The 19,070-nt window shown below is 39.0% G+C and overlaps 3 protein-coding genes across 6 annotated transcripts; 2 read left to right on the top strand and 1 right to left on the bottom strand.

Moving 5' to 3' along the window:
- Nucleotides 1-1,989: 1,989 nt before the first annotated feature.
- LOC141444958 (uncharacterized) lies at nt 1,990-12,080 on the top strand. The gene is given in 7 exon segments (XM_074110743.1): nt 1,990-2,202; nt 2,285-2,718; nt 2,720-2,828; nt 2,831-2,860; nt 4,787-4,862; nt 11,698-11,873; nt 11,876-12,080. Coding segments are annotated over 7 exon segments (951 nt in total). The 5' UTR covers nt 1,990-2,198; the 3' UTR covers nt 11,998-12,080.
- On the top strand, nt 3,656-11,469 carry LOC141444956 (uncharacterized). Of its 4 annotated transcripts, none has more exons than XR_012453245.1 (2): nt 3,656-10,550; nt 10,645-11,469. XR_012453245.1 is itself a non-coding variant. In XM_074110739.1 (2 exons), exon 2 carries the CDS (start codon nt 4,966-4,968, stop codon nt 10,492-10,494), a length of 5,529 nt encoding a protein of 1,842 aa, XP_073966840.1. In that variant the 5' UTR covers nt 3,656-4,692; nt 4,787-4,965; the 3' UTR covers nt 10,495-11,469. The 4 variants fall into 4 exon arrangements, 3 of the variants coding, with proteins under 3 accessions (XP_073966840.1, XP_073966839.1, XP_073966841.1); XM_074110739.1 differs by having other exon boundaries at nt 3,656-4,692; nt 4,787-11,469; XM_074110738.1 differs by having other exon boundaries at nt 3,656-4,862; nt 4,950-11,469.
- Nucleotides 12,031-17,833, bottom strand: LOC141444957 (scm-like with four MBT domains protein 1). Its single transcript, XM_074110742.1, has 7 exons — nt 17,676-17,833; nt 16,154-16,564; nt 15,824-15,946; nt 14,356-14,484; nt 13,388-14,259; nt 13,007-13,182; nt 12,031-12,926 (listed from the first exon to the last, which is right to left on the bottom strand). Exons 1-7 carry the CDS (start codon nt 17,748-17,750, stop codon nt 12,091-12,093), a joined length of 2,622 nt encoding a protein of 873 aa, XP_073966843.1. The 5' UTR covers nt 17,751-17,833; the 3' UTR covers nt 12,031-12,090.
- Nucleotides 17,834-19,070: the final 1,237 nt, after the last annotated feature.

Below are 19,070 nucleotides of genomic sequence, written 5' to 3'. Positions count from 1 at the left end.
TTAAAGCAAGAAAGTGGAATAAACATACTTTTATATATATTTAATTTGGTAAAAGATTTGAAGTGGTATAGAACTATGAATGCTAGTGCATATGGTTGCTAAGCCATTAATACTTAGCAATTGTTTAACAGCAAGGCCAAAACAATATAATTTTGTTTCCCATAAAAGTGTGTGTTTGTATGTTTGTCTGTCTTTCACATCGAAACGGAACGACAGATCAATGTGATTTTTGGCATAGAGATAGTTTATGGGTGAGAGAGTGATATAGGCTACTTTTATTCTGGAAAAATGCAGTTCCCGAGGGAACAGCGCATGATAACCGAATCCCACGCAGGCAAAGCCGCTGGCAAAAGCTAGTCATATCATACTAGGTACAATGGAACACAGCATCATAACAGACCATTTCAATTTCGTTGAGAGATCCTTTAGTCTACTTTAACACACTTTTTTATATTCCACAGAAAGTTAAAAAGTAAACAAACTTACATTCATAAAACAAGCTCTGGGTTGTATTTTTAACTTAAGGGTCAACATTATCAATGAAATTACACAACACATTATACACAAACACAACCACACAACACAATAATACAAAGAATACTTAACCAAGGAACAGCTAGATACAGGCACCTATCAGTTGCTTGCAACTGCCTGCCTGATAATTTATATAATAATAATAATAATAATTAGGCTCACAGGTCAACCTTCCAATAGAGGTTATCAAATACAGCTTCTAAAATTAAGCCTAAGTGAAAAAACTTGAGTTGTTTACATGTTACAGCCTTTCCCCTTTATAGCTATTGAGTTTTTGGTTTTCTGCAGGCATCTGAATTGTCAGTCTAACTATAAAGGCTGGGCTAAGAGTTGAATGGACTAAATTGCAAAACAATTGTGTTGATAACAATACGATAGGGTACGTGCAAATATGTAAATACTTACGGAGCGCCGAAGTGTGCAACGCGACCGCCGCCAGACATATCAGTTTTAGCAAAGTGCCCATGGTGCAGTCGGCTATCTCGTTTATCTAACAAGAAACCAAACAAACTGTTAAGCACAACACATTTCCCCGGCACACATGTTCACCACACTCGATGACCTAATCCGAAAGAAGCTTGCCCGTAATGACAACACCCACTAAAAATAGTAACAAGTAAATCACTAAATTGCCGCCCTGTTATGACACAAGAAGCTCTTCAACAACATAATAGGCAATCACCGGGCCTTTAACTATTCCAATAGCACTGGTTCACGAAAAACTAAATAATTTCTTTCTTTTACACGAGACGGTAAATCGATAATTGCATTCCTGTAACGATGACACCAACTCGAGCATAAACTTATTACGGATTAAGATACTACATAAATATTACCTAAATTCTTGCTTTATAATAATATCATCGCGGTAAAACTAACTGAAATAAAATAACAGATTTATAGGGCGGGGCTTTAGATTTTAGCTGTCGTTCGTTCATAAACGGTTCAATGACTGACTGGTAATGCATAGACAATGATAGATAACTAGTGTTGCAATGAGGCCATGACAAATACCGCGTCCTTTCTCTATCCTCATTATCTCGCTTTTGTATTTCACTCTCGCAAAAGAATAGACAACTGTTTGGAGAACGTTGTTGATGTTGATGCGTTCCAAATTTCCAATAACAAAAGGTTCTGACTCGAGTTCAAATTAGTTTTTATAGTAAAAAATAAAGAAAATAAATATCATTAATTTATTCGTGAAATATGATAAACTTATTTACAAGCTTTGCTTGTACCTGGACAAAATGTGGCACCTCCAAGATTTTTGTTAAAATGTTGGTCACACTTGCAAAAAAGCCGCGACATTTAAATTTACGCGAACTCTAAAGCACGGGGCCGCTAGGGAAATCTTGTTTGATTTTATGAGTTTATAATAAAAAGGTTACATAGTTGATAAAGTTTAAAACTGTTGAAAGTAAGGCCAGTAAAAAATTAAATCTCGTTCTGTTTTGACATTTTATTTCGCCGTGAAAATTTTGTTAGGTTTAAGAAGTATAGAAATATTTTTCAAATTAAATCCCGTTAATTCACATATGAAATTTTAATTAAGATTTTACAACCAGGTCCTGTATGAATATTAACTGTAATTTCGATACAGATTACAGTTAAACTAAATGAAGCTTTTGCTTTGAGATCTAGCTCCGTGACCTTCCATTTTCACTATGTGTAAGTATGTAATTCATCTTTCATCTTTAGCATTGAATTTGAGTTTTATCTGGACCCGCTGAATATCTTCTTTTTTTTTCAGATAGTCGAGATTTTTCGTTAAACAAATGCCATAGTTACCATGAATCCACAACCCAAAAAGATTCTACGCACACAAGTTCTACTTGCAAATCCGATGTCAACATAGGCTTATTTAGTGATTACCAAAGCCAAGATAGCGGTCGAGACTTTTCCAAAACTGGGTTTTTACCATCTTCGGAGAACAGTGGTTGCGGAGAGTACTATAAGAGATACGAACACGATGCTACCCCGGTCAAAGATGACACCGACACAGTCTCCCGCGATAACACATCCAGCGAATCTGATGGAAAAGGAGACCGGATTGCGCTCACCGAGTCACATCTTGTTAATCTGGAGAACAACATAGTTAGTAACATTTCCCAAGAAACTACCTCTTCGTCATGTACGCTAGATTCCAGTGTCAAATTCTTCAAAACAACAGTAGAGGAGATTTTTGGAAAATTTTTATACACATATGCATGACTCGACTCTACAACAGAGATATCGAGAAATATGGAACAAAACCGCGAGGAGTTCGGTAGAAGACATGGAAGATCCATTCAAAGATAGATTCATCATATTATGTCTCTGAATTTCAGTTTTCAATGAGTCGTTTGTGCACAGTCACGATAAAGGTGTCGCGCTGAGCGCGATTCGCCATGTAACAACGGTATGTATCAACATCAGTACTGTCAATCTATATTTGTAGTGTGGTAATACCACCCGTCTTTGACTAACTTATGTATGTTTACTATGATAGAGAGATGGCGGGAAAAATAGCGAGGCAAGTATTGACAGCGAGGCAGTAAAGAAGGATAGCTGTTAAGAATAAGTGAGGAGCTACGAGCTTCTAGGAGGCCTGTACCCCATTGGAACACCCGGGTGAGTGTTAACTTTGCTATCGCATCTATCTATGTCATATATGCATGGTACGTGGAAAGATGAGGAAACCAGTAAAGTGTGGTAATGATTTCTGATACGTGTAGTCCAATCTTGCAGTGCACGGCACATTTGGTAGTCAAGGACATTGGACAGGGAAGCCTGGAGCTCCCATATATTCGAAGTGTGGTCCGGAAACACACAGGCACGGTCGACTGTAGTTGGAGCAACCGTGGCGAGGCTATTAGGGGATGGTGGAGGCCTCCGGGGGGGGCAAAGCCCCCTCGTCCGGCTAAGTGACGAATGAATACAATATGATAGAGTCACCAGGGTCATACTCACACCCTGTCTAGACCGGAGCAAGTCGACCGATGCCCAACTAGGTAATTGATGTGCATAGCCATTGGAAGGCGGTATACCGCAACCAAATGTCAATCATGAGTTGCCTCTACAGTGTACATAAGGTGGTAACCATGCAGAATTATTAGAGATGGAAAGGCACCAGGTAAAAACCGAAGCAGATAAGTAAGTGGCATAGCCACAGGCGAGAGGCAAGACCTCATGTTTATAGTATACACATAATTGCGATAAGAGTGGAATAACTTTGGTCGACTCATCTTTCCACTGCCATGATAAATGTGTATTTCGTATACCCTCATGTCGTCCTCATATTGATATGAACCCAGCAGTCAGTACAGGAGGGACGACATTTTGGTGGAGGAGTGCTGGGATATTGTCGAATGAGTCAGATAAGTATGACTTATTTAGTAAAAGATTTCAAGTACATAGTTCAGTCTCTGAACAAATAAAGTGAGCGCGGAACGTTTTGTTAATGTACCTACTAATTTCAAAAAATATTTGGTGTATGGCAATAAAGAGATTTTTGGAGTGATATCATGTGAATTATTTAATCCAATAAAATTGTCTAAGGTATGATGTTGCGTAAGGTGTTTTAATTATGCTGAGTGATTGTCAGTCTTTCAAAAAGAAAAGAACTGAAAGGCATACAGCCACAAAACATATTATGTGATACAGCCCTATTCATGTTGTATGGAACGGGCGTAAGTAAATTATTAATGTCCGATCGAAATTGTAGATACAATTTTTTAAGCTTGCCACACTGTGAAACTTTTTTGTCTATGGTTTAGTGCGGCACGAATCGGTATTAATCGATTAATGATAAGGAATTGACACACTTTCATTAAACTATTGTATTGAATAAACATTTTCTGTACAAGTGTTAGCATATTTGCTTGTATTAATTTATTATACCTTTTACAGAAATAATAAATAATCGTTGTATTAATACGGGCTGCAATAAGTAGCATTGGATTGCGTTGATTTTTTTTCTAGGTTTGCCGCCATTTGGTCTGTCAGTTCTATTGTCGTTGGTTTTTTTCTCTGCTTGCTTGTTACAGTTTGAAGCTATAAAGTTTGAGAAAAATAATTAGAAATAACTTTATTACAGTGAAAAGTAAGTGTTGTAGTGTGTTTATTTTTGTTGTGGCAGTGAAGATCAGCCTAAATAATATACGGAGTCAACAAATAGAGGTAAATTTGCACTTCTTGTATGAACCGGCGGGTCGTGATATGTTTGATTTACTGATAGTAAAGGGTAGTAATACTTCTTGTTTCTAAATTTCAGTTTACAACGAACTAACTATTCACGAACCCCAGCGATCGGTGCTGTTCTTTGAGAGGAGAAATAGAGAAACATCGTGGTGAGTTGCTCACAGTTGTAAACATAGTGTTTAGTTTTTTTTGAATTTCGAACATCGACTATAGTCAATTGTTTTCGCGTATTTCAGTATACGAGCAATAAAAATGGAAGAAATTCTTACTGGAGTAGTTCATATGCGGCAAAACAAGCTAAAGGAATGTTTCGAAGTTGCAAAACAAAATTACGAGTCGGGCGAGATGGTGCTTGACACCGCGTCTAATATCGTAGCGCAATTGAAAGGGATGATAAATAAATTACAAGATGAAATACGGCATTACACATCTACCTCTCCAAGTCCTCAAATGGCAATAGTCACAAATGCGATGGAGATTCAAATACAAGCTGAAGATTTCGTTACAACCATCGAATCATCTATGGCGACCGCGGCTGCTTCGTCGGTCCAAACCAGAGAACACTGCAGCACATCGACTCGTCATCTTGGTGTGAAATTGCCCAAGTTGGAATTGCCTAAATTTGATGGGCAACCACTTAGATGGTTGGAGTTCTGGGACAGGTTTGCCTCCAACATTGATAGCCAGCCCTTAGCAGAGGCAGACAAGCTGACGTACCTAATTAGTAGTCTCGAAGGTAGGGCCTTGGAAGCAGTAGCAGGCATTAGTATAACTAACTACAACTACACCATAGCTGTTGAAGCGCTGAAATCAAGGTATGGCTCTGATGACACACTCATAGATGCACACTATACTGCGTTAACAAACCTTGAACGAGCAGAATATACGGCGTCCAGCTGTAGGCGCACAATTGATGAAATAGAGCGGCATTTGAGGGTGCTAGAAAAATTAGGAGAAAACACTACTGGAAACCACCTACGGGCTACTATACTTTCCAAGTTTCCTGAACAGGTTTTACATCAGTATCACCTCATGCCCCAACAGTCTAATATTAAAGATAACTCAACATCTACAGTAAGACGGATTTTAGTGGATATTGTGGTGGCTATGGAAAAGGCTCAAACCGCTCCAGCTCTAACACGGACAGGTTTAGACACGAAACAAGAGGTCATTACTACTGAAGTACTCCAAACAAAGGCTGAATATCCAATACGGAGTGGTACCAACGCCAACTACAAGCCGAAGAGAAGCCTGAAACGGAAAATGGACAGTCAGGTCAATAATAACATAGCCAGAAAAAGAAACAGATTGCCTTGTATCTTCTGTAAACTTGGTAACCATAACAGCATGGACTGCAAGAGATATAGTGATGTGGAGTCCAGGAAAAAACAGTTAACGGACAGGTGCCATAAGTGTCTAAGAAGGAACCACAAAACAGACCAGTGCCACAGAAAGATAACATGCTTCCGATGTGGTGAAGGACACCTCCAGCTACTGTGTCCGAAGCCAAAGGGTAATGAAGATTTTATAGACAGTGAACCTATAACGGTCAAGTGTTATATTACAAATAGCTTTACCTTTTTGCAGACAGCCGTGGCACAGGTCACCAACCCCAACAACAAAAGAAACAAGCTTAAGTGCAGGCTTGTATTAGACAGTGGCTCCCAAAGAAGTTACATCAGTGCGAAGATAGCTTCTAAACTACAACTAACGCCTGACAATGAAGACCGGCTCTTGGTATACACATTTGGAGCAACTAATCCGAAGGAAATGTCAAGCCCATCTGTAGACATTTTATTAGAAACCAAACGTGATATCAAGAAACAAGTAAGAGTCAATATTGTTCCACATATTACAGAAAGGTTACCAGTAGCTGAATTTGATACTTCAGTGGTTGATTTGGTGGCTGATGATGATTCTACTGGTGAGAATGTAGACATTTTAATAGGGAACGACTACTATGCGGGCTTCATGCGTCAAGGAAAGAAAAAAATTCAGGATGAATTATACCTTGTAGATTCTGACTTTGGTTGGCTGCTATCAGGAAATGTAGAAAATCTTGAACATACTACAAGGCAAGAGAACATATTAACTGTGAACACTTACTGCCACTGTCATAATTCAAGCTGCCCTTACTTTACCGAACCGGACTTACCTCTTAGAAACATTGACATCAAATTTCTATGGTCTCTTGAGTGTATTGGCATAAACGACTCTCCCAAAGCCACTAGACAAGACGAAGCAGTGAAACATTTTAATGACACCCTACAGTATATTAATGGACGGTATGAAGTAACATGGCCATGGATTGAATACCCACCTCAGCTCCCAGTCAATTTCGGCGTGGCATTAGGAAGACTGAAAAGTTTAATCAACAGATTGGATCCGGCAATGCTACAGGAATATGACGACATTCTAAAGGAACAACTCGATGGGAATGTAATTGAAATAGTCGAACCACACAACAGTGATATTTTACATCCCGTTCACTATCTTGCCCATCATATAGTAAAGGGTGAAGGGAAGCGAGGAAGGATTGTGTATGACGCATCGATAAGAGGATCAGGAAAGAAAAGCCTAAATGAATGCCTGTACAGTGGACCCTCGATGCTAGAGGATCTCACGGCTCTTCTCCTGAAGTTCAGAACGAAAAGGGTGGCAATAGTGGCAGATGTGGAAAAGGCGTTCCTGCAGATCGGACTTCAAGAGAAGGACCGTGATGTGACCAGATTCCTGTGGGTGAGAGACACAACAAAGGACCTGACAAAAGAAAATTTACTTTATCTCCGATTTTGCCGTGTCCCGTTTGGAATAATATCTAGTCCATTCCTATTGACGGCGACCATTAGATACCATATGTCACAGACAAATGTAGATCTACTAAAGGACATAGCCAATAATTGCTATGTAGATAATTTAGTAACCGGAGCGAACTCTGTCCAAGAAGCACAAGAGGTATATAAGAAGACACGGGAGACCTTTGAACAAATATCCATGAATATAAGAGATTGGAACTCAAATAGTAAAGAATTTCTTAATCTTGTACCCACAGAGCACCAAGCAAAACGGGAAGATACAGTGAAAATTCTCGGCTTATCGTGGAATGTGGAGAGAGATTCATTAAAATTGAAAATAACTAATCATCACTTTGACAAGGATGCACCTGCAAACACGAAGAGGAAGGTCCTTCGTACCTTAGCCCGGATATATGACCCATGTGGCTTCATTTGTCCACTAACCCTACCATTGAAGACCTTGTTCAGGAACATCTGTGAACAGAAACATAAATGGGACACAATCTTACCAGAAGATGTGATACAGTCCATGCAAGAAATATTGGAAACAATAAGGACGGCTGTACACTTGGAACTACCCAGATGTGTAACGAATGATGTTCCTGAGTCTAAAACTACATACCAGCTAAATTGTTTTTCTGATGCTTCAAAAACAGCATATGCAGCTGTCATATATCTGACATCAAGGAATGAACAAGGAACATCAGTTCATTTTTTAATGGGAAAGTCACGTATAGCGAAAAATGAAGACTCGAAAGAACTTCACATCCCGAAGTTAGAACTCATGGGTTTACTCATAGCTAGTAGACTTCTAAAATATATAAGGGAGAACCTGTCTCTACCAATAAGCCAAGAAATCTTGTGGACAGACAGTTTGGTCGTGCATGGATGGATGCGTTCAAACAAACTACTACCACCGTTTGTATCCAACAGAGTAGAGGAAATTAGAAAAAACCAGATGCAAGCGGAGTTACATTATATTAACACGAAGATGAATCCAGCTGATGTTGCAACGAGGCCTGACAGATGGAATCAGTCAAAGGAACTTTGGTTCAACGGTCCCACATTCCTAAGAGAAGATGAATCGAAGTGGCCGGCAGATAGGTACTACCTGAAACATATCTCAGTCCTTTCTGTTGGGGAGGGCCTGGACCAAGGTGATCAAAGCTACATTCCAAATATTGATCATGGCCCAGGTAATCAGCTGATAACCGTTGAACAAAATGACGATCAGGAAATGGAAATTGATGAACCAAATGACAAGACAGTAAATGACGAAATAACGGAACTGGACGCAATACAGGAATCTCTGACTCCATCAAGTTCAGCAAATAATACTATAGCAGAGATTTTGAAACTGCAGAAGCACCATTTCGCGGATGAGATTGCAGGTAAAAAGACACACCTGTCGAGAAATCTCGGTCTGTTTCTTGATGTCGATGGAATACTGAGATGCCAAGGACGGATGGCCAATACCACATGGGATTACGACATGAAACACCCTATATTGTTGCCTAGAGAGTGTGAATTTACTAACAAAATTATCAAGGACATTCATGAAGCTAATTACCATATCGGTGCCACACATACTCTTAGCCTTATTAGAGAGAAGTACTGGATACCACAAGGCAAGCGTCAAGTAGAACGAGTCATCTCAAGATGCCAGCGGTGTGTCAGACACGGAGGTGGTCCTTATCGTTTACCAAGTGCACCAGATCTACCAAATGAGAGAGTGAGCTATAGCGCACCATTTACATATTGTGGATTGGATTATTTTGGACCACTGTATGTGAGCACTCCAAATGGAAAACAAAAGAGATGGGTTGCTTTGTTCACCTGTCTGGCAGTGCGAGCTATACATTTGGAAATTGTAAACGATTTAACAGCTGAAGAATGCCTTCTAGCGCTCAGAAGATTCGCTGCCACTAGAAATACACCGAAACGACTGTATACAGATAATGCTTCTTATTTCAAATTAACATCTGAAGTAGTGAAGAAACCCTTCTGCATTTCAAAGGGCATTGAATGGAGATTTATTTGCCAACTCGCTCCTTGGCATGGCGGATATTATGAGCGGCTCGTAGGCGTAGTAAAACATTCACTAAAACGCACTCTAGAAAAACACCTTCTCGGAGACAGCAAACTATTAACTGTGATGAAGGAAGTAGAAGCTGTTGTAAACTCGAGACCACTTACAAAAGTTGGAACTGAAGTTATTCACATTTTGAGGCCATCTGATTTTCTTAGTCTCGGAAAATGTCTAACCTTGACCCCAGCAACTGATAATGTTTGTACGGTAGATGGTTCCAAACTTCAAGTCAATTTGATTGAGAGCTGGAAAAAGGGCTTGATAATTCTTGAGGAATTTAAGAAGATATTTAAGGCCCAATATCTGACAAGTTTGAGAGAGAGATATCGACACTCACCAAAACAGCCAAGAGTTGTTTCTAATTGTGAACCAAAAGTAGGAGATATCGTACAAATTAAATCAGATATAAAAAACCGTGAGTTATGGAAGGTCGGGAAGATAGAAGAACTGACAACTAGTGCGGATAATAAACAAAGAGTTGCTAAGGTAAATGTGGGAGACTCTATATTGACTCGGTCTGTAGGTCATCTCTATCCGTTAGAGACTGAAACTGATAACTCCTCACAATCAGGACCAACAGAGGAAGGACGGGCTGCTCCACCTATGGATGCACCGGTAGAGTACTTGGATCTGGATATTGCCCAAAATCGAGTGGAAGGGTTGCCACCGCTCCCACCAAATGATCCAGTACCAGAAAGACATGGCCATGAGGTAGAAACCCCAAATGAAGTAATGCCAAGCCAAGAATGTACAGGGAATACCGAGACTTCAAATTCAGAAGACGCTACCGACCCTGACAATGTGCTGTCAGGGACCAGGGCCAGGAGAGACGCCGCTATTCGAGCCAGAGAGAAAATCCTGGAGTGGACGCGTCACCTGCTCACACTACTGCACTGAAACTCTTTCTGCCTTCGGGAGTGTCGCGCTGAGCGCGATTCGCCATGTAACAACCGGTATGTATCAACATCAGTACTGTCAATCTATATTTGTAGTGTGGTAATACCACCCTAGTCTTTGACTAACTTATGTATGTTGGTACTATGATAGAGAGATGGCGGGAAAAATAGCGAGGCAAGTATTGACAGCGAGGCAGTAAAGAAGGATAGCTGTTAAGAATAAGTGAGGAGCTACGAGCTTCTAGGAGGCCTGTACCCCATTGGAACACCCCGGGTGAGTGTTAACTTTGCTATCGCATATCTATGTCGACCTATATGTGCATGATACGTGGAAAGATGAGGAAACCAGTAAAGTGTGGTAATGATCTTTCTGATACGTGTAGTCCAATCTTGCAGTGCACGGCACATTTGGTAGTCAAGGACATTGGACAGGGAAGCCTGGAGCTCCCATATATTCGAAGTGTGGTCCGGAAACACACAGGCACGGTCGACTGTAGTTGGAGCAACCGTGGCGAGGCTATTAGGGGATGGTGGAGGCCTCCGGGGGGGCAAAGCCCCCTCGTCCGGCTAAGTGACGAATGAATACAATATGATAGAGTCACCAGGGTCATACTCACACCCTGTCTAGACCGGAGCAAGTCGACCGATGCCCAACTAGGTAATTGATGTGCATAGCCATTGGAAGGCGGTATACCGCAACCAAATGTCAATCATGAGTTGCCTCTACAGTGTACATAAGGTGGTAACCATGCAGAATTATTAGAGATGGAAAGGCACCAGGTAAAACCGAAGCAGATAAGTAAGTGGCATAGCCACAGGCGAGAGGCAAGACCTCATGTTTATAGTATACACATAATTGCGATAAGAGTGGAATAACTTTGGTCGACTCATCTTTCCACTGCCATGATAAATGTGTATTTCGTATACCCTCATGTCGTCCTCATATTGATATGAACCCAGCAGTCAGTACAGGAGGGACGACAAATACCAGTGCAAGTCGATGGGAACTCCCAAAACAGTTCCTTTTTGCGTGATTTGCATTCCGTTGTCGAATCGTTCAAAATGATAACACTTAACCGACTCCACTGCGGATGAAAAAGTCTGCTCGAGTAAACAGGAAACTTAAATAAAGTCAACAATGAGGACATAGAATTTTCCTTGTATCCGGCAATCCATTGTCGAAATTAAAATGATATCGGAAACTTTTATCAGAAATCAACATTGATTCGCGTGCAGAATATAAATCGAGCATTCAAGCAGCGTCCGCTGAAGATATAAAGAGAATAGCAGAGAAGAAGTTACAGCTTAGAATGTACGAGCGCCAACAATCTGAACTGAATACTAGCCTGTCTGATAGAGAAATACCAGTCAAAATATCATTCGCCAAAAAAATATCCACTTAGACCAAGACTTCGATCACGAGTCAGACCAAAACGAAAAATCTTTTATGTCCAAAATCTGCAGTTACCTGTGCAAGAGACTGCGCAGAACCTCAATCGTATGAATGTTATTTTTTTTGAAATAATGAAATACACCATAACCATTCATTATTTTATTATTTATTAAGGACTAGAGACACTTTTAAAATAAAAAGTTATCATGATTCACTATTATCATCGTAATTATCTAGGTAATACCACTTGATTTTGGTTATGTGCTTGCAGAGTAGAATAGCGAATTCCTTTTTCATATGTAAAAATTCTCTGATTGTCGCCAGGTCGAGCATGACAAAAGCTTCCCCGTCGATTTCTTCCTCTCTCATCTTGTCTGCTAGAACCTTGCAGTCATCCGTATTGCTGAGGTACGCATACACGTCATCCACAGACCAGTCAAGGGGATTGGGAGACAATTTAAGCCTCCCTTTTATCCAGGATGCCCCTGTGTTCTTTTCAAACAATTTATTGTCAGATGGCAGAGGATCGTAAGTTGTAAATTTCAATTTCTTTAGCTCTGGTTCTTCAGAATCTGACACATCCGAAATGTTCTTGGCATCTCTTGAGTTTGAACTGGTATCATTGCTATCATTTTCTGAGTAGCTGTCATGATTTTGTTTTTTGTTTGCACACGTGTTGCTGTAAATTGTCTCCATGTCCTTCTTGTTCCAGTGAGATTCTTTCATTTGCTGGGCGAAGTTTGGAAGTTTCGCGCCACGAGTTTTCATTTCTAGTTTGGGGTAGTTGTTTTTGGGTTCCCTTTTCCTTCTCTGACCTCTCTTGTACTCTAAGCTGTCGGGAGAGTTGGGCCGAGTGCCGGACTCTGATGGCGGCGTGGATCCGGCGCTGTGCTCGCTTTGAGCGGACTCTCCGTCCTTGTTGCTTTCGGTTTCTTGAGATGGCTGTTGCTCTTTCTCTTTCTTCTCTGGGACTGCCTTTTTCTTCTTTTTCCTTCCGTTAAGGCTTCCTTTTGGCCTACCTCGTCGCTCTGTGTTATTATCTAGAAAAAATAATAATAATTAGATAAGAATATTATCATTAAAATAAAATCAGTTTCATCCTAAAACATTTAACACTTACGGAAAGTAGATTTGTCGACTTGCTGACAATTCTGAGGACACACGTTGAAGTATTCTACCGGGCCGAAGAGGCAAGGACACGCCTGCATTTTGACGCACACGTCACGACAAAACGATGCCACCTGGACGGTAGTCGTCGCTATCGGCACATATGCATGATACGTACTGGATTTGAGCCTGCAAGTAATAAAATAACATTAGTAGGTAATTTGTAATAACATTAGTGAAGGTGAGCAAATTAATAGGCTAGAATGTAGCCGCTACATTAAAAATATACAATTAGTCCTTATTATATCTACCTAATTGTTTATAGTTCATTAATTAGTAATTTAAGCCAACATGGCTGCCAAAGTAGAGATTTCAATGTAAATTGCAAACTTACTTGGCTCTCAACATTTCAAGCCTCATTCCTTCTTCCGGCGGTCCCTCAGTCTCCCAATCTTTGAGCAATTTGGCTGGCTTATATGACGCTGATATCATTTTGTTCAAAACCTCTTTCAGTACCAACGACAATGGCCCTGGACCAACATGTTTTGGAAGCTGTGACAACTTGTTTCTACTGATTGTGGGACCTGCATAGCATTTGTAGTTGAAGTAAATTCTCTCGCACCACTCTTCTATAGATTTCTTTGGTTCTTCTTTAGGTGGTTTGACATCATCCTCATTTTTAGGAGGTTCCCTCATAGCGTTTATATCAGGTATGTGCAGTTCATAGTTATTGCTGTCACACCAGCCTACAGGAAACAGCAAATCGCTGTTCTGCGCATACCAAAATTTTTCTTGGATAGGAATCAGCTCGACGCAAACCAGGTGTTCGACTATAGCGCCGATAGTCGCTACATGGATTTCTTCATGCTTTTTTGGGTTAACAGCCTCCAACTTCATATTAATTTCCATTCCTTGTAACGGTTCTTTGTCGCCAAAGCAGTACTTGGGGGCTGGTACGGACGATGTCATGGCGAGGTATTCGTCCCAATCAAAGGCACCCTCTTTCCAAATTTTGGGAGCTTTAAAAGCAAAGTTCTTTGTTTTAGCCCATCCTATTGGGAAAATGTATGGATGCTTAGAGTCGCAGAGCCAAGCTGCTTTCGAGTCCTCATAATCATCAGCATTGTCATCTAAGACAACTAAGAAGTGCAGATTGTTGAAGACTTTTAGAACAGTAGCCGGGCGGATTGTCTTCATGTCGTGAGGGTCTAATGCTTCCAATTTCATTCCGATAACAAAGTTATGAGGTTCAAAATTCGGATTAGGCTGAAAAATAATTATTTTTTATTTTAGTAAAACGAAGATAGGTACTTATAGTAATTTGATATTCTTTGGTCTTATAATAATGTCCTCATTACATACCTGGAACAGATCAGCCGGTGTTGGCTCTTTGATAGACTCTTCAGCACTTTGCCTAAGCTGGGTACTTAGTTTGTTCTTACATAGGAACTTATTGACTTTGCCTGGATATTTGAACTGCCATGGTGATCCCTGAAAATTAACAGAATAGATTATTCTTTAATTCTAAGTATTAGTCTATGAAATGGTACTATTCTCTATGATCCCAAAATAATGAAGCTTTTAGTTTTTATGGCTATTCAGTTCATTATGCCATCCATCACATCATGCAAAAACCCTTTATACGATTTTTTCTTTAGATTTTGGAAGAAAGAAAGAAATCATTTATTCGTGACAAAGTACGAAATAACTAAAAGAATTTAAAATTTAAAAAGTTGTATTGTATGTATGTCACGAAATGGTCCCAAATCAGCAAAATTGCCGGTCTTGTGAATGGCGCTGTTCTTCTGTTTTGATTGAAATAGAATCTTGATCATAATTTTAACATAACAGAAGTTTCAGACTAGCTTTATTAGCATACGCGCGCTCGTATTCCTGCGTGGCCAATGCTAGAAAACAAAACTGCACTCGTACGCTAGTACACGCGCTTCCGAAAACGGGCTTATACGCGCAAACAAAACGTTAGTTGAAGCCGCTCTAATGCACTTCAAGTGGTGCATAGCAAAGCAAGTTTATTTCATTATACAATTTTTTTGGTACATCATCATCATCATCCAGCCTATATCCGTCCCACTGCTGGGCACAGGCCTCCTCTCAGAACAAGAGGGCTTGGGCCATAGTTCCCACGCGGGCCCAGTGCGGATTGGGAACTTCACACACACCATTGAATTGCTTCGCAGGTTTGTGCAGGTTTTTGGTACATATCACGTACATATCTCATATCTTGAGTTTTTTTTGTATGATCAAGGTTTACTGCTTAGTTGCACAACAACCTACGAATACTACTAAAAGACATGCACTTGCGGCGTCGCATGGGTTGGCGCCCGGGGCGTATTACTGCCCCCTCACCCCCTTTCGTTCTCGTCATCATGGTCTGTCAAAGTAAAAGACGACTTTCTACATACAACACGTCATGCAAAAGCACGTTGTCTTTGTCACCCCCTTGGCGCTGGAATCAGGGCGAACCGCCCCTCCTGTTACGCCGCCACTGCATCAGTTCAACATTTAGCAGTGTCAGCTCTATTTTATTATCTATGCCAAGAAAGCAATAATAGGCTTGTTAACTTATATCTAAGCTTATGGTGGCCATTGCATCCAGAGACTTGGTTTCTGTACAAGGGAAAGTGAAAAGGGAAAGGGGATGTATCTGAGGCTTCCCATGAGGCTGACATAGTCACATTTGGAGTACTAAGGCCTTGTTAAAATACAACATTTTAAAAAAGCTTCTGGTAATAGTAGTATGCAGTTCCTTTCCTAGGTATAATGCACACATTGCACCCCTGGTAGACACCTGAAAAGTTAGAGAACTGACCTTGTTGGTGACATAGCCAAAGGTGTTCAGTCTTGGGTTGGAAAAGAATATCCAGATCTGTTCCAGCTCCTCGTCTGCTCCATCATAGCGGAGCAGCAGACGCCCACCAAAATTCTCGCAAACCTGGAAATATACATAGTTACTGCATGCTTGTATTTTATGATTAAGAGACATTAATAAAACAGAATTATTAAATTAATTGGTTTTTTAAAGAAATAAATAAAATACTAAATAATACAAGTCAATTTTAAACAGTAGTATTTTCCCCATAATTTAATTTTACAGATTAACCAAAATTTTCATGAAAAAAAAACTAAAACAATAACTTACATTTGCACTCCAGTATTTATAAGGATCAATGATATTCTGGACTTCCACTTTCATTCCAGGTTTTATTCTATCAATAGGAGACAATCCTTTGTTGTTCAAAGCCTCTAAGCACACTGACTGCCCATCTAGCAAAGCTTTCTTCATGATATCAATAATGGAATCTCCATATTTTTCATTAATTTCATCAGGTGGTTCAATAAGCTCATCATATTTTCCACACCAGCCCAAAGGATGTACTTTGGTCTTTGACATGTCGCACCAGAAGTCAGAGTCGGACCCTATAAACTTGATCCTCAGAAGGTGTCCACACACCATGGTAATTTCGGCTATCCAGTAGACATCTGGGTTGTTCTTGTGACAAACTTCAAGAAGCATGCCTTGCTTGATGCCATTGTATAAGCTTGCTTCCACCTGAAGAATTTATTTTTAATTTATTTTAAACTCCAATCATAACACAGGAAAGTTAAATCACCTACCACTGTTACATATTCTCAGTAAATATTGCGATTAAAAACCCTGATATGGGACGGAAATCACAGACAGTGGCAGTGGCAAGCAGCTCAACAATCCCATGTTGTGATTGTATATAATATAGCTATTATAGCTACTGTTTTGGAGCAATAAAAATAAGTAAAACGGACTGTAGCTAAAATTTTAGTCAAAACCAAACCAAAGGGAACCTAATTTGTTGTATATTAAATTAAATTCAGTTGGACATTATATACTAATTGGTGTAATTTATACATGCATGTTTATTGACTGTTATAATATAAGCCATAAAATATAGGTATGACATTTTTATATGCTTTACAGTCAATGCATATTATAACTAAACCTGTCTGTTATATATAAGTGTAACATGTCAAGAGTTGATTTATTCATTTAAATACTTATTTGCATAGTTCGAACTTCCCTTAGTTGGCCCTCCCTTAGAATAGTTTTTTTTTTACTTAGTGTAAAAAATACCACATGCCAAATAAAATTCTCCACAAACTAGAAATCTATTAAATTAGTTCAAAAATATAGTATTCTTTTATACTATGATTAAAACTGATAAATTTTATAGATAAATTCGAGATGGCTTAACATTAAGTAACATTTTGATTGCGACATCTATTTTTACCTTTAATGAAGCATAAGACTACATTTTCCTCAAGACATTATAAAATTTTGTTAGTTGGATGAAAAGGAAGATTTAAAAGGATACGTATGACCTTCCCACTTATTAAGTTTTAGTAACAAACGCAAATAATTTATAAAAAAGTTAGCCTTGCCATGAACATGTAAATTTAGAAATACCACGAGCAAGTTGCGCTTGCTTGATCTTACAGCAGCATCAGTAAGTTGTGTAAGTAAATCTTTAAACCAAAATCCATCGTGAATGCCGCTAAATAGTCCAAATAATCACGAATATTTTAACACACAAACTTTTAAGCAGACTTATATTTAAAACTTGAAACGAGAAAAACAATCCGTAATTTTATTACATCGGTCTAAACAGTATTATCACAACTTTACTCACATGAGAAAATAATTCTTCTGGGACTGCGATACTTTTGTTAGCTTCCAGATAATCGTTCCAATCGAATTCTTCCATAATTATAAATAATCATACATTATTAGGTCAATGAATGAAATTAATTACACAAAAAAATAAAGTACTACTGGATGGAACGGCCGAAGTTGTACCAGTGGGTTGAAACTCCATACAAAAAATCTAATGTATGGAGCTAGTGACTTTTTGTACCAACCTCTCCAAAATAACTTATTGGTTGCCATATTTATGAAATGATCTGTGTTTAGAAGATTTCACTTAAATTATAATATTTGCAATTCTTCACATTTTAAGCTGTGAAAAAAAAAATAAGCGGAAAAAAATATTACTAAGATAAATAATACAATATAAAAATAATTCTGACTGGATATCCTTTTTTATTTAAGTAAATGAAAAAAATTTAGTTCTATTTTTCAATTTTATATGGCAGCCCACAAACCTTCATCTGCTGCGTGGGAACGGACGCCTTCGCGAGATTTTGTGTTTGTATTTTCGTGTATTTGGTGTTTTGTTTTGTTAATAGCGTTGAGTTTGAGATTATTTCTCCTCCGCATTAACTTTTCTTTCACTAAAGTGCATTTATTCGAGACAGGACTCTAGTTTTTACCGTTATTTTCACGGCTGTCCTTTACTAAGAAACCATTCAACATGAGGAGATGCGAAATTTGTGGTATTCAAGAAAAACATTGTGAAAACAAAATGTTCTTTGCTAGATTTCCTCTAAGTGAACATGTGTAAGTAAAGTTACTGATAAATCTGATAATAGGTGTTGAGGTTATATTTGGCTGGCCGACGTCAATTCGTATAATAGTATCACGACAATTAAATTTTATTTCAGTTGTAAGCAGTGGGTGAAAGTAGTTGGCAACGAGATTTCACAAAATCGAAAACCCGGCTGAAGAAGAAAGCCATACCAAAATTGGGACTTCCCATGCCACCTCTTTCTGAAGAAATTCTTGAAGGGTTTCCCCTAAAGATGGCAAGAACAGCCAAGGTAAACACTTTATTTTATTTTCAATTTATCTCTATTGCAACTTGACTTACTGCATCTTATAATAATAATAATAAAATAATAAAAGATATTGATTTAATAGTTTGTTTACAAATTCTACATAGGTACATAACAAATAATAAGTACAATCAAACTATCAAAAGGGAAAGCGACTCAGCTTATGCCTGCACCTTGCAGAACAAAGTCCCTTGGCTAACAGGCGCTGTTTTTCAGTCGCCCCATAAACCATAACCCTAATAAATACCATCAATACACATGCACATATTTTTTTTACATACAATATATGTTATAAATTAATTTGCTTCGTCATCAATAATAATGCTAGGTATTTTGAGTGTATAGTATAGTTG

Source organism: Choristoneura fumiferana, unplaced genomic scaffold, assembly GCF_025370935.1.
Source record: "Choristoneura fumiferana unplaced genomic scaffold, NRCan_CFum_1 Sck3bRy_100;HRSCAF=285_pilon, whole genome shotgun sequence".
Lineage (NCBI taxonomy): Eukaryota > Metazoa > Arthropoda > Insecta > Lepidoptera > Tortricidae > Choristoneura > Choristoneura fumiferana.
The sequence above is the reverse complement of the archived record's forward strand: the minus strand, read 5'-3'. Positions and strand labels throughout refer to the sequence as shown.